The sequence below is a fragment of the Salmo trutta genome, chromosome 21 (assembly GCF_901001165.1).
Source record: "Salmo trutta chromosome 21, fSalTru1.1, whole genome shotgun sequence".
Lineage (NCBI taxonomy): Eukaryota > Metazoa > Chordata > Actinopteri > Salmoniformes > Salmonidae > Salmo > Salmo trutta.
This window is the reverse complement of record NC_042977.1, coordinates 27,810,446-27,824,671: the sequence shown is the minus strand read 5'-3', so window position 1 is coordinate 27,824,671 and position 14,226 is coordinate 27,810,446. Positions and strand designations below refer to the sequence as shown.

The 14,226-nt window shown below is 43.4% G+C and overlaps 1 protein-coding gene across 3 annotated transcripts in view; it reads right to left on the bottom strand.

Annotated features, from left to right (window-relative positions):
- The window catches only part of LOC115157099 (rho GTPase-activating protein 21), a 66,909-nt gene that overhangs the window by 29,516 nt on the left and 23,167 nt on the right, over nt 1–14,226 (bottom strand). For 2 of the 3 annotated variants that reach the window (XM_029705028.1, XM_029705029.1), the window contains exons 5-7: nt 6,694–6,786; nt 5,993–6,071; nt 5,836–5,890 (exon numbers count right to left, since the gene is read on the bottom strand). In XM_029705028.1, coding sequence (XP_029560888.1) covers nt 5,836–5,890; nt 5,993–6,071; nt 6,694–6,786 — 227 coding nt within the window. Of the gene's footprint in view, nt 1–1,691; nt 2,501–5,835; nt 5,891–5,992; nt 6,072–6,693; nt 6,787–14,226 lie in introns of those variants that run through there. The other variant, XM_029705030.1, reaches the window with a different exon arrangement.

Here is a 14,226-nt window from a genome sequence, read left to right as displayed (position 1 = left end):
AGGAGAGTCACTGGTGTTCATCTGCTCTCTCCATATTTAGATAGCTAGTTCTCTGGGTACTGTTCTCTGGGTACTGTTCATCTGCTCTCTCCATATTTAGATAGCTAGTTCTCTGGGTACTGTTCTCTGGGTACTGTTCATCTGCTCTCTCCATATTTAGATAGCTAGTTCTCTGGGTACTGTTCTCTGGGTACTGTTCATCTGCTCTCTCCATATTTAGATAGCTAGTTCTCTGGGTACTGTTCTCTGGGTACTGTTCATCTGCTCTCTCCATATTTAGATAGCTAGTTCTCTGGGTACTGTTCTCTGGGTACTGTTCATCTGCTCTCTCCATATTTAGATAGCTAGTTCTCTGGGTACTGTTCTCTGGGTACTGTTCATCTGCTCTCTCCATATGTAGATAGCTAGTTCTCTGGGTACTGTTCTCTGGGTACTGTTCATCTGCTCTCTCCATATTTAGATAGCTAGTTCTCTGGGTACTGTTCTCTGGGTACTGTTCATCTGCTCTCTCCATATTTAGATAGCTAGTTCTCTGGGTACTGTTCTCTGGGTACTGTTCATCTGCTCTCTCCATATGTAGATAGCTAGTTCTCTGGGTACTGTTCTCTGGGTACTGTTCATCTGCTCTCTCCATATTTAGATAGCTAGTTCTCTGGGTACTGTTCTCTGGGTACTGTTCATCTGCTCTCTCCATATTTAGATAGCTAGTTCTCTGGGTACTGTTCTCTGGGTACTGTTCATCTGCTCTCTCCATATTTAGATAGCTAGTTCTCTGGGTACTGTTCTCTGGGTACTGTTCATCTGCTCTCTCCATATTTAGATAGCTAGTTCTCTGGGTACTGTTCTCTGGGTACTGTTCATCTGCTCTCTCCATATTTAGATAGCTAGTTCTCTGGGTACTGTTCTCTGGGTACTGTTCATCTGCTCTCTCCATATGTAGATAGCTAGTTCTCTGGGTACTGTTCTCTGGGTACTGTTCATCTGCTCTCTCCATATTTAGATAGCTAGTTCTCTGGGTACTGTTCTCTGGGTACTGTTCATCTGCTCTCTCCATATTTAGATAGCTAGTTCTCTGGGTACTGTTCTCTGGGTACTGTTCATCTGCTCTCTCCATATTTAGATAGCTAGTTCTCTGGGTACTGTTCTCTGGGTACTGTTCATCTGCTCTCTCCATATTTAGATAGCTAGTTCTCTGGGTACTGTTCTCTGGGTACTGTTCATCTGCTCTCTCCATATTTAGATAGCTAGTTCTCTGGGTACTGTTCTCTGGGTACTGTTCATCTGCTCTCTCCATATTTAGATAACAGTACCCGGAGAACTAGCTAACTGTTCACTATGCAACGAGAGCATGCTGTGCTGCTGCAACATGAGCAAATTATCCAATGATGGAAATGTTTTTCAGGAACTTTATTTCCACTGATTTCTGTTATACAAGATATGTAAGAGCAAACAGAAACAGTCCTATTCTGTCCAATACTACTGAGTAGCCAGCAAGCGGGCATAGCTAGTCAGGTGATCTGTGATTGAATAGAGTGGACAAGAAGCAACAGATGTGTTGGAAGAAAGAAGGAAAGAGACAAGACTGGCATGCAAGACCAAACAGTAATATACAGGAAGGTAGCCTAGTGCTATACAGGAAGGTAGCCTAGTGAAATACAGGAAGGTAGCCTGTATCTGTTTGGTTTACCCACCTTCTGGCTGACAGCACTGGCACTGTTAGAGCGAGACCTGAGACTCACAGAGATGGAGGGGGTCGGAAGACGCCCAGAACCCACAACTGTCCTCACAGCGCTAAACTTAACCTCCGTTATCATACTCCCAGGCAGCTTTTTAACACTCCAGCAATGATACCTCAACACTCCTTCCAGCGAAACGCCAGCAGACAACGATGATCACACACATAGATTCCATAAATGGTAGATTCCGTATAGCTGGCTGCGCAGCCTTCGTCCATTTGTCAAATGCCCTTCCATATTATTTCTCTCTGTTTGTCTTGCAACTAGCAAGCACAAAAAGTGACACGTCAGAATGGGGTGGACTTTAAACCCCAGCACCTGGCATCGTATTACGATTGTTACGTAAGTCTCAACTGTATCCACAATCAGTGTTCTACAGGCAATCACTAGACCCTCCCTTCACCAATAGGGCACTAGTGGAGAGTTCATGGGTCAAGGGCCTTTATCAATGTCTGCGTCTGAAATGGCACCCTATTCCCTATGTAGTGCACTACTTTGACCAAAGCCATAGCAACCTATTCCCTATATGGTGACCAAAAGTAGTGCACTAAATAGGGAATAGCTTTCCATTTCAGACGTAGCCTGGAATTAGCCTACTAACATGGCAATCGAATGAATGACACCACTAACTAGCAAAGCAGCTATGTGAGAACAGTACCTTACCTCAACCCATCCTCAAACAAAAACATGACAACATGCATTACAAAGAGAAAATTAGACAGGGGGGAGCACAACATCAACATGTGTGGTCAGGTGGTTGTCATCATCCCTGCTGCAGCTTGCTTACCCGATCAGTGGTCTCCCGTGAAAAAGGCTACCGTTACAGCAGGAGAGAAAACGAGAGCAGTGAGAGGAGAAGAATAGAGCAAATCAGACACACACACTCTAAAAAAGAAAAGAGAACAGATAGTCGTGACCACTGATGCCAGGGCTCTGGAGTCAAATCACTAAAAATCCATCAGAGCTGCAGCCACATCGAGGGAAAGCGAAAACGGGGACCGGACGTTGGCCGTGGCAGGACTGTCATATTAGCGATGCCAGCTGTGTGTGCCAGTCTGACCTGGGCGAGGTGTAGGTGGCAGGAGCAGAGGTAGCCTGCTGCCTCCGACAACAGCGAGCTCTCCATCTCGCTGTTGCTCCCTCCAGCCGACTACAGCAGCCAGGTTACAGCACTTACTGGATGAGCTGCTGCCTCGCTCCCTCTATCTGGTATCGCTCACATGACAGAAGCAGCTGCTTGATTCTACATTCAGCTCAGAAGATACTGCTTCCTATCCTCTTCTGCTCTCCCTCCTTCTCAGCAGCATCAACCTGTTCACAACTAAGGGGCTGTCAGCTGACTACAGCTGGTTTGATGATCTTCCCTCCCTCACTCAGCGTCTCTCTCTTGCTAAGCCACTGATTTTACTGCTGTTGACGTGTTCCGCTATAGCTGGTTTTGTGTGTGTGTGTGTACTGGAGTCTCTCTCCTCCTCCTCTAGTTAATAATGTCAGCCACCCAGCGAGCCGTGATGTTAATCCTTCAGCCCAGGCACAGCTGCATCAGTAGCGCGATACTCTGCCTCAGCAGTGGCTAGCCTTTTCATACGCCCCGCTATCCTAGCACTGTGGACCAGCGGCCGCTAGCTAACGCAACAGATGTGCAACACAGCCCAGGGAAGGGGAGGAGAGGGAGAGAGTAGAGAAGTGGGGGATGGGAAAAGAGAAGGGAGAGAGGGAGGTGGCTGAGGTAATAGGAAGGCAGAGAAGGAAAGAGGAGGGAGAGGAAGCAGAGGGAATAGGTGGATGTTTACAGGCTCTGCTCTTCTATGATGATGTATGCCAGCTTGAGGGGCTCAGGTACTGAAGCTTGCTTTGTTTTAATTCAGGTTTTCTGTGAAATATCTTAACAGGACAGTTACCCAGCGTATGATCCAACCCCCCCTCATTCAACCCCCCAACCCCCCTCAGACTTGAGGAGTAAGGGAGACAACGAAGGCTCTTAATATGATTCCACAGTGTTTATTTAAATTACAATACTACTATGCGAGTACTCCCCTTTCTGTTACTTATACACATATACTCATCACGCACAGATATGTAGCAGCTCAGAGAACTGAGTTTACCTTCCTACTGAACCTGCAGCAGAATGCTTATCAGGCACCTCTAGTTGCTAGTAGCTATTGTGCATGAAAAGTTAATGATGAGAGTGGAAGCACACGCACGTTACTTTCTTAGGAGGTAACGTCATGTGGGCTTCCTTCAACTGCACTCAATTCACTGCTACAGTACAGAGACATGCAGGACTAGTCTGTGGGAGGAGAGAGAGATGAGAAAGAGATGGAGGGAGGGAGGTGAAGAGAATGAACTGGCTGCCAAGAGCACTAAACTCCCACAATCTCAGTAGATGTTGTTTTTCTCAGTTTCAGATGTGCCAATTTGAGAATGCATCCTACAACCTGCATTTCCCTGCTATTCCGGCATCAATTGAGCTCCATTTGACATCGGCCAACTCTGCCTGCCCCCTGTGCTAATCTAAAATTAAATGTCAGCGGAAGGCAAGCTGAACCTCTTAGGCTCTCTGCTCAACTATTTATACTGGACACCGATTTTACGCAGCAATGCCTCCATGGCCAAGTCCTTTGTAACCTCTCTCTAACTATTCTGTGCGACAGGGAGCATGTGTCAATGAGTAGCCACAGAGCCTTTACTAAGGTAAACATTCCAACACGGTGTTAATAGGCTCAGCTGTTAGACAATAGTGAGGTTGAGTCATTAAGCTGATGGGGACAGTTTGTGCTACAGTTGACAACAGGCTTGGTGTGACAGGTCAGCTAGTGTGGTGCAAAGGGTGGAACCTGTGTTGACACAGCCAACCTCTCTGAATAGAACTGTACTAAGAGAGATGGTATGCATTAAGATGAACAAACTTTATTAGTGCGTGTGGAGTTCACAATTATTAAGGAACGGCATTCTTTCCTTTCTCCAAAACGTTCTATATTTGACTTATTATTTTGATCTCACCCATGCGAGAGAGAGAACAAAAGTTTAGAGATAGTCAATACTTTACGAGTGCCAGTGTTTCCCCTATAGGCATTTAGCAGCGGCGCACCGCCTCTACTAAATCACGGCCGCTGCAATAAAACAATTATTGTTATTCTTTTTTTATTTTTTATTATTACAGGAAATTAAACTGCTAATTTTCTCTCAGCCCCATGGCAAAATGTGTTGACCAGGCAGAAGACAAATGCCTGAAAACGCTTTCATACAATGTGATTATTTGCGAGAGGCTAAACATTTGTGCATAACATTTTTACAAAAGGTAACAATCAACTCTGACAGCCCTAGTTTTGAAACAATTCAAACCCATTTCCTCCTCTGGCTGATTGGCTGTGAAGGAGCAAACCTGGAGTACTGCCTGTCACATGCTCTGGAGAGCATGTCTGATGCTGATCCCTGTTGCGTAAGGACATAGTGGGCGAGAAACAGAAAACGGCAGGGAGTCTGTAGCATGCTTTAGTTTACATATGCATTTATGCCAGTACCCAGCTGCTTAGATTCTAAATCATTTCTCCCCTGAGTAGAAACAATCATCTTGCCTCAGACCTACTAACATGCAACTCTTCTCCATGTCAAAAGTTGAGACTTAAGAGTTTGTGCGTGTGTGTTTGTTTGTTTATTAAGTGTGTGTGAGTTTATTAAGTGTGTGTGAGTTTATTAAGTATGTGAGAGTGTTTATTTCTCAAAGTGACCCTTCCAGCTCCCAGAATGAGGTCAGCCCTGCTGCAGAGAAGCATTAGCGGCACTTGGAACTCCAGCAGCAGTCAGTGGAGAGGACAGGCTGTGGTGGCCTGGTTATGAGGCCCAGATAGAGCACTCTGAAGGGAGGGGGTTTCATCAGAGTACTGCCCGTCCCCTCTCGAGCAGGACTAGTCTCCCCACATATACCCTTCACAGAGAAACTAGAACTGCTTCACTGATCTAACGCTTGATCACAATAATAACGACTACGTTGATGACTTAGAAGTGGAAAGAGACGCAGACAGAAGTACTTCTGTTTTACAGTGGGTAAATATAGGAAGAGACTAAATCACTGCAGTAATGATCTTTACAAACTTACCAGCTGCAGTATGTCTTCATCTTTTGGCATAACACAGAGTTCAAGAAAGGCATCACTGTAATAGAAACACAAAGCCAAAAAAGGTAAACAATAACAAAAGACAAGCAGGAAATCAGTCACTGACAACAATAAAGGTATTTTTATTTTGAGCCCTCACCTGTTTTGGATCAAGGCTATGACCTGTGAGTAGGTTTTCCCAATGATACTCGCTCCGTTCACCTTTACTATCCTGTCTCCTGTTGACAATTAGAAGAGAGAGGGTTAGAAGTTAGACTGGTAATATGTGAGTGACACAGCGTTAATGGCAGGTGTATGTGTGTCTTTGAAGAGAGGAACCTGGGCTGGTTATAGGGTAGTAGGCCCTTAGCTCAGTAAGAGGCAGCTTCCCTACTAGGCTGACAGTCAGAGGGGAATGAGGAAAGGAAACTGATCAGTCATCTGATGTGTGTTTACTATAATTCAGTGCCTGAGGAAGCTGAGCTCTCTGCCTCTACTAACACAACTCCACAGACAGAAAACTAACAAAACAATCTGAGAACACTACTGAGAATCTCTGAGCAAACTACTGAGAATCTCTGAGCAAAATGCCCAGCATAGGGTGGACTGAAATCATAATTTACAGATCTATGGGATTGGACCAACATTATGTCCAATTGTGCACCATAACTATAGTAGTCCTGCTGTATCGTAGGGGAATACAGTCATGTTGATATTCTTTTTCCAAAACTCACAAAATTGCTTTAATATATTGATTCTATAATACAATTACTTCTATGACGTCACCTAGCTATAATAACGACAGAAACCACAGAGAACATAGGAAGGTACAATTTCAGTGCGTTGCCGTTAATCAGTTACCTGTGCAGAGTCCAGCTTCGTTGGCGGGACCTCCCTCCTTCACTTGCTTCACAAAGATGGTGTCCATTGGCTCCAGCCTGTTCCGTTGTCTCCCTGACGACAAAGACAAAGGTTCATCATCAGCAACCATCAAACACATTCCTCTGGAGGTCACATGGTGGAGACATACCAGATCTGCTCATAACAGTAACACAGCAGTCATTAAATGAATAATCACAGTCATACTGCAGATCTGCCCAGATTAGGTACAATAGGATGTTATCATGAAGTGTCTAGAAGGGTAGTAGTCAGATTAAATGTCCCTTTAGAAAGACATTGTTGACCACAGCAGACCTACAATACACTACACTAAGAGCAGAGGACCCAATTAGAACGCACCACCCACACGGAGACGCACTGTGAATGTGAAGCAGCCAGCCCAACAAGACACCCGACACAACCCTAAACTGTAGACATTTACTAAGGGGAGAAAGAGTGAGTGGGAGAGTGAGTGAGAGCGAGAGCAACAGGATGACAGAGACAGAGAAAGTGATATATAGAGCAATAGATAAGGAGGAGCTGTCACAACATTCAGAGGCATGTGAATTAAAGCAGAGACAGCAGAATAACAGAGTGGTTTGGTTTCTCTGTGTGTCACATTGCCTGTTCCTAATACAACAAGACTAAATGAGAATGAGAATGGAGGAACTCATCTGAGTTGGGAAAAGCCTCCTAATATGGTGGGTGAGCTGGTGGGGATTTGGGGAAGGGAAATGAATACATCTGAGTTTAGTTGGAGAACCTGTTTGCTCATTCTTCCCCTGTCTCCTAGCAGCTGCATATAGGGGAGGAAAGCAAAGGAGAGTGAGGGAGGGAGAGGGAGGGAGAGCAGAGAGAGAGTGAGGGAGTAAGAGGGAGGGAGAGCAGAGAGAGAGTGAGGGAGGGAGAGGGAGGGAGAGTGAGGGAGGGAGAGGAGGGAGAGCAGAGAGAGAGTGAGGGAGTAAGAGGGAGGGAGAGTGAGGGAGGGAGAGGAGGGAGAGCAGAGAGAGAGTGAGGGAGTAAGAGGGAGGGAGAGCAGAGAGAGAGTGAGGGAGGGAGAGGGAGGGAGAGTGAGGGAGGGAGAGGAGGGAGAGCAGAGAGAGAGTGAGGGAGTAAGAGGGAGGGAGAGTGAGGGAGGGAGAGGAGGGAGAGCAGAGAGAGAGTGAGGGAGTAAGAGGGAGGGAGAGCAGAGAGAGAGTGAGCTCAGCTGCACAACTCCCACTCCTTCCCAATAAACAAACACAGCTCCAGGCTCACTAGATACAAAGCTCTGCCCAACTACTTACCACTGTGTAAGTTGGTGAATTATCATTGAATAGGAATGTTGTATCTTATGTGGAAGTCTCAGTGAGTACGTTTGATATCAAACTGATTATGGCAGTAGGCAGAGTATGGCATTAGTCATGTAAACACACTACGCTCCTTATCTTAAATCGGCGTACAGTCGTACTCAAAGTAAACATACGCCGATTAAAACACCTGGTATTCTGAGTATTTGTTTTATTATTAGGACATGTAAACGTCTTAATCAGAGTTACAGATGGGTATCTGATCTGCTCATGTGCTAGCATGAGCAGTGCAAGCTTCCTTCTTTTGCACGAGTGAAGTGAGTTTGGAAAAACGGACAATATTTCTCATACAAACTTTGTCTGAACTCAGAATCAAATATGCTCCATAAAAATAACATGGTCACTGTGATAAAACATTTATTTTGATAGCCGATTTTCTGCATTTATCACAAGTCCCATCACGTAGCCTGATTTCACGTGGTCACGCAGGGCTGACCCCATTTAGTGCAACTGCCAGGTCGCAATTGTAAATGAGAACTTGTTCTCAACTAGCCGACCTGGTTAAATAAAGGTGTAATAAATAGTCGATAGGCTGTTGGTCGACTGAGATTTCTTTAGTTGACCAGTAGAAAAAATAAAATAAAAAATGTTTTTCGTGGTGTAGCCTAGAAGACACCAGCCTGATTCACGCCTTTTCTGAGTGGACTAATCCGTTGTGGTGGCACAGTCCATGACTAAGACCTGCTAAAACAAAACAAAAGTAAGTTTGAATGACACTGAGGGGCAGTGTTGTTACAGCTAATACCTGTTTGCCTGAGGCTGATACCGCACAGGTGTTTGTACACATGCATATACACACACATACACTCATTCAAATGCACACACATACACACGTAAATAGTGCCATACATGCACTCAAACATATTCAGTTGGCCTTGCTGTTATGATTTTTGTTGTCCTTGATGTCTTTTGTTTTTTTTAGCATGGTTGTTTTCTGTTTTCCTTTCTTTCTCTTTTCATTTTGTTGGTTGTTGGTGCATTTTGGGGGGGTGTCAGATGGTTGAAGGGCAGCTCTTGGGGGATTGTGTGTGTGTGGGGGGGGGCTGATAGTTCTCTGGTTCAGGTCCCCGTTTTTGACCTTGTGGGAGGTCTGTCGACGTGCCCTTGAGCAGGGCGTTGACCCTGGTTGCTTCTGTGGGTCTCTGGATGGGAGTCTATTAGATGACTAATGTGATGTAAATGTTGAGCGGCTTCACTGCAAGTAGATTGTATGTTATAATATTCAATAAAAAATACATTTAAAAAAAGGCATGCGCTACTGACAATGTAAATGGTTATATTACATAAGAACAGGTGCAACCATAATAAAAATATTTTAAAACAAATATTATTTCTCCCGCGATAGTGGTCGCTGTCCGCGGTTATGAAATTGGCGCCTTTTCCTAGACCATGTTGCTATGTGCACAATAGCAAAGTTAACCAGCATATTGGTGTTGAGAACAATATGGCAGCAGTAGAGTTAGGAGATGAGAAAACAGCCCTTGCCTTAATTGTCTAAGAGAGGAAACTAACTTTATTAGGTCTATAATCAATAGCCTAACTGCTTAATGTGCCTGGCTTTATGAATAATCCATATACTGTATATCTACAGAAATAAGACATATCCTGCTTCTGTTGCCCATTTGTTTAACAGCCTACTGAGTCCATGAGCACCAAGCCACATGCAACTACAACATGTCAGATAAACAACTTCACAAATTTGGCTGTTTTCAATCTTTGCTACGCCGTAATAAACGGCTTCACACTTTTTTTTTTTACTTTGTTAGAACAGCCTCTCTGGTATTCTTTATCATTTATTTATTTAGTGTTTACACTGTTCCAGATTGTCCAAAAAAATGATATTTATAATAACCTTCCTGTTTCGTGATCTCCATATTATTATGATCATCATTATAATAAGTCATGTCATTATCATTAGTAGTCTTAGTTCATCTGCCTTCGAACTGTAAGCCTAAGAGCGTATCCTGTTTAGTTTTACTACCTTAACTTAAGCCTAGATTTCAATACTTATATTTAGTGTATTTGGAAAGTATATAGACCCTTTCCCTTTTTCCACATTTTGTTAAGTTACAGCCTTATTCTAAAATGTTTTTTAAATGTTTTATTCCCCTCATCAAACTACACACAATACCCCATAAAGGACAAAGTGAAAACAGGTTTTTAGAAATGTTTGCAAATTAAATTGAGCTCAGGTGCATCTTGTTTCCATTGATCATCCTTAAGATGTTTCTACAACCTGATTGGAGTCCACCTGTAGTAAATTCAATTGATTGGACATTATTTGGAAAGATACACTTGTCTACAGCGCATTCGGAAAGTATTCAGACCCTTTGAACCTGATGGTCATTCTGACAGAGCTCCAGAGTTCCTCTGTGGAGATGAGAACCTTCCAGAAGGACAAACATCTTTGCAGGACTCCACCAAATCAGGCCTTTATGGTAGAGTGGCCAGATGGAAGCAACTTTCTTGATCTCCAGTATTTTTCACAACTAGTCAAACTGATTTCACACATTGACTTTCTCTTTACCTCCTGAGCAACCAGTAAATATTCCCCAGTTTTAAGTTTGTCACACCCTTTGCATCCATTTTCCTGTTATGGTGTTTGTTATAACCAATTTATTGATGTGATTATGATATGCTGCAGGTCAGGGAATAGGGAATGTTATTCCTAAACAAATGAGGTACTTCGGTAAGAACTTTTCAGTCAGAAATGCCTGTAATTATGATGCAGCTTCAGCAACACCGACAGCGCGATAAACACTGTTGATGTTCTGTGGTGGTCACGGCAGCAGGGAGGAGAGAGACAACAGGTGCTAGTCACACAGCCACCCGCTGCCATTTTTTAAATGTATTTTTGTATTTATTTTTTTAAACACAGCGCAGCAAGTCTGAGCCCTGCCAGGTACAATCAAATCAATTACAGTTGGACTCCCTCTAGTCATTTGTGTGTCTTAATTATTTCAAACAGTGAGCTTAAAGCATCAGACAAGCTCAGTGCATAAAGTTGATTTTATTAAAACACATAGGATGTGTCTGTATATCCTATGTGTTTTAATCAATTTCGACCAATCGATTGGTCTAAAAGAACAGATGGCTCTTGGTCGACCAATATTTTGTTTTTGTCGGGGACAGCCCTATGGCCATGTAAACAGAATTATTAGGGAAATCGTTATTCATGCAAAGCATGTAAACGCTTTAAAGGAACTATTATATTAATCTGACTATTCACAATAACCGTATTATTGTGTGCATGTAACCATACTCAATGGTATGCATGAAGTATCATTGGTAAGCACTGACGGGGGCAGCAAGATCATTTGCCATACAGGTTTTTCAATACAAAATAAACACATTAGTGATGTGTGTTTGATAGTGATTGAGAGAAGCAAATGAAGCAAGACATTGATAGACAGAATGAGAGAGGGAGAGAAAACAGTGATTGAAAAAGATGGGAGTGGGTGTTTGATACGCCACGGAGCACCCACTCACCGCTCTCTCCTTCTCCCTGTGGGTGTTTGACATATTGAGAGGGACACATCTGTAAACAGTTATAACAGGTTTACAGATCTGATTTTCCTCACCTTAGAGCTGAGCCACTGAACCTTTCTTAGAAGAGCTATGCAAGACAAGGCTATGCATGCACCACCATCACCTGGCCAGCGTGTTAAAACAAACACAACCTACTGTTGCTCACAATCACATATGAATGTGTTATGTATGACACAACAGGAGCCTCACCTCCCAACGACATCAGTGTTACCAGGCTCCCTCTTGTGGCGAGTGGTAGAACCACAGCATACCATAACACTACTGCTTGATAATAAAGTATCCAGTGATTTGATACTAGCAGTGACTCAGTGACTGCCGATGAGACCATTTCCAACACTAACATGAGCTCAGTCAGTCCCAGACAGTGTAAATCATTTGAAGTGAGGAGTCAGTTTAAATCTTGACCCCAGTCCTTTTCGTTTCATTTCCTCTTCATACTGTTTTTTATTAGAACAATCTCAAGTTGTTCCCAGCAGGGAATCATGGAATGCATCAAGTCAAATGAAATGGAATCGCCAGTAGAGGGTGCACCAGAGGCATGTGTTATCCACCAGTCAGTCAGGGGCGGGAGACTCCAATGATGCAACACCGGGTTCACAGCAGTAGGCATTTTCATGAAGCCTTTGGCTGTGTTTGAGAGCATCAAAACCGCAATGTATCATGAGTAAATTGTTAGTGACTGATCTACAAATAATATAGAGTATTTATTTATGATGCCAGGTTTGTCAGTCTCGACTCGCCTTTAAAGTCGGCTACAATGTCGAACGCGCCCTTTGTTTCAGCCTCTACGTGGTAAACAAAGAGAATCCCTCTCATTCACAATGGTGGTCCTGGGATAACCCAGTCAGCAAACTAGTCTCCATAGACACAGTCACGTATCTGGGAATATCATATGCCACATATACATTATACTGTAATATGACAGAGATCGAAGACGTAACCTACGTGACATCAGAAACAAACTGAAACAAGCACACTGATGAATGCAAACTGAAACAAGCACACAGATGAATGCAAACTGAAAGTAGTGATTTAAGGTCGGTCAGAAATACACTCCAAACAGACTATCCGACTGCTCGGAGGCGTCCGCATGGTCCTAAAGCACACGGTCGCATCGTTTTGTATCACATTCCCTTCAAAAAGTCACCAGAACCAAGCTTTTTAGTACTGTGGGAAAAGTTTCCAGAGGAAAACACTGCTTGCCAAAATTGATTTTTTTTCAATTACACCAACAAAACACACACAAAAAAAACAGCTGAGTATGCTTTGTGATGTTTCTGAAACAAATGTATTACTAGTAAGAAATAATGTGGTATATTGTTTAATTGTTTTTGTGACGAGTGTTTTAACCAAAATATCACAGATGAGACAAATTTTCACCTGCCCCTTTAAGGGCGGGAGGTCACTGTGGTAACCGACTTGAGTCATGCATGTGCCTGTGAGATTGAGTCTGACTAGTAGAAGCGTTCTTCTCCTCTCTAGCAGTTGAAACTCAAAACAATGCAAACAAAACAATGTAAATAGCCAAGAAACACAAGGACAAAGTCTCACTTCAGTTTCAAGTAAATTACACCAACTTGTATGCCTGTGCGCAGCTCTTCACATGCACACAACTCCCAGCCAGGCAGTGTTGCAGTGGGAGGTGGAATAGGCTATATAGGATTCGTAGTTCTTTGACAGTGCGATTAAATTTACCAGCAATGAAACAAAATGGCAGGAATACTTCGAAACAGCTACTGCCGCATTTATTTTACTATAAATGTGATCATACTTGACTATTTGTATTCACAAATGCGATTGAAATGCTCGCACTGTGAAGCCCTGACCACCCGCCAACGTGGCTGGTGAAATGGACATCTTACCTGCCAATGCCAAATCTACCCACATTTGGCTAGTAGGCGGTGTTAATTTTAGACCGTGTTCACTACTCTGGGTCACAGCAGAGCAAGCCAATAGGTCCCCATGTCTGTCCTCAGTCAGTCTTTCCAGGGTACCTTCATATTTCCCCCTGCCCTTACTGAGGGCCAGACAGCGTGAGGCCCAGTCATGGAAGTGATGATCTCGCTCTCTGGATAATTCTACTGGCTGTCAAAGAGCTCATCGTATTTCTCCATTACAGTATGTTCAACAGAAAATATCTTCCTACATCATCCAATCCTTCAGAGGAGAATTTAGACATTCCACCATCTTTCTTTGGTGAATGTATCATGTCTAAAGAAATTCTAGCATATTTCCACAGAGCTTTTGAGGAAGACCAAGAGGCCGATACAAAAGCTTTAATGTAAATAAGTGACACTAGCAAGAGCAGTGTGTGGGTTTCTAATTTAAAATAAATAACCTTATGCATAGATAAACAATTTACTTTAACATTTCTGAACAGGATTGTACGTACGTGTGTACAAAACATTAAGAACACCTAGCTAATATTGAGTTTCACCCCCTTTGTCCTCAAAACAGCCTCAATTTGTTGGAGCACGGACTATACAAGCAGTCGGCAGCATTCCACAGGGATGCTGGCCCATTTTAACGCCAATGCTTCCCACAGTTTTGTCAAATTGTCTGGATGTTCTTTGGGTGGTGGACCATTCTTGATATACGTGGGAAACTTGAGTGTGAA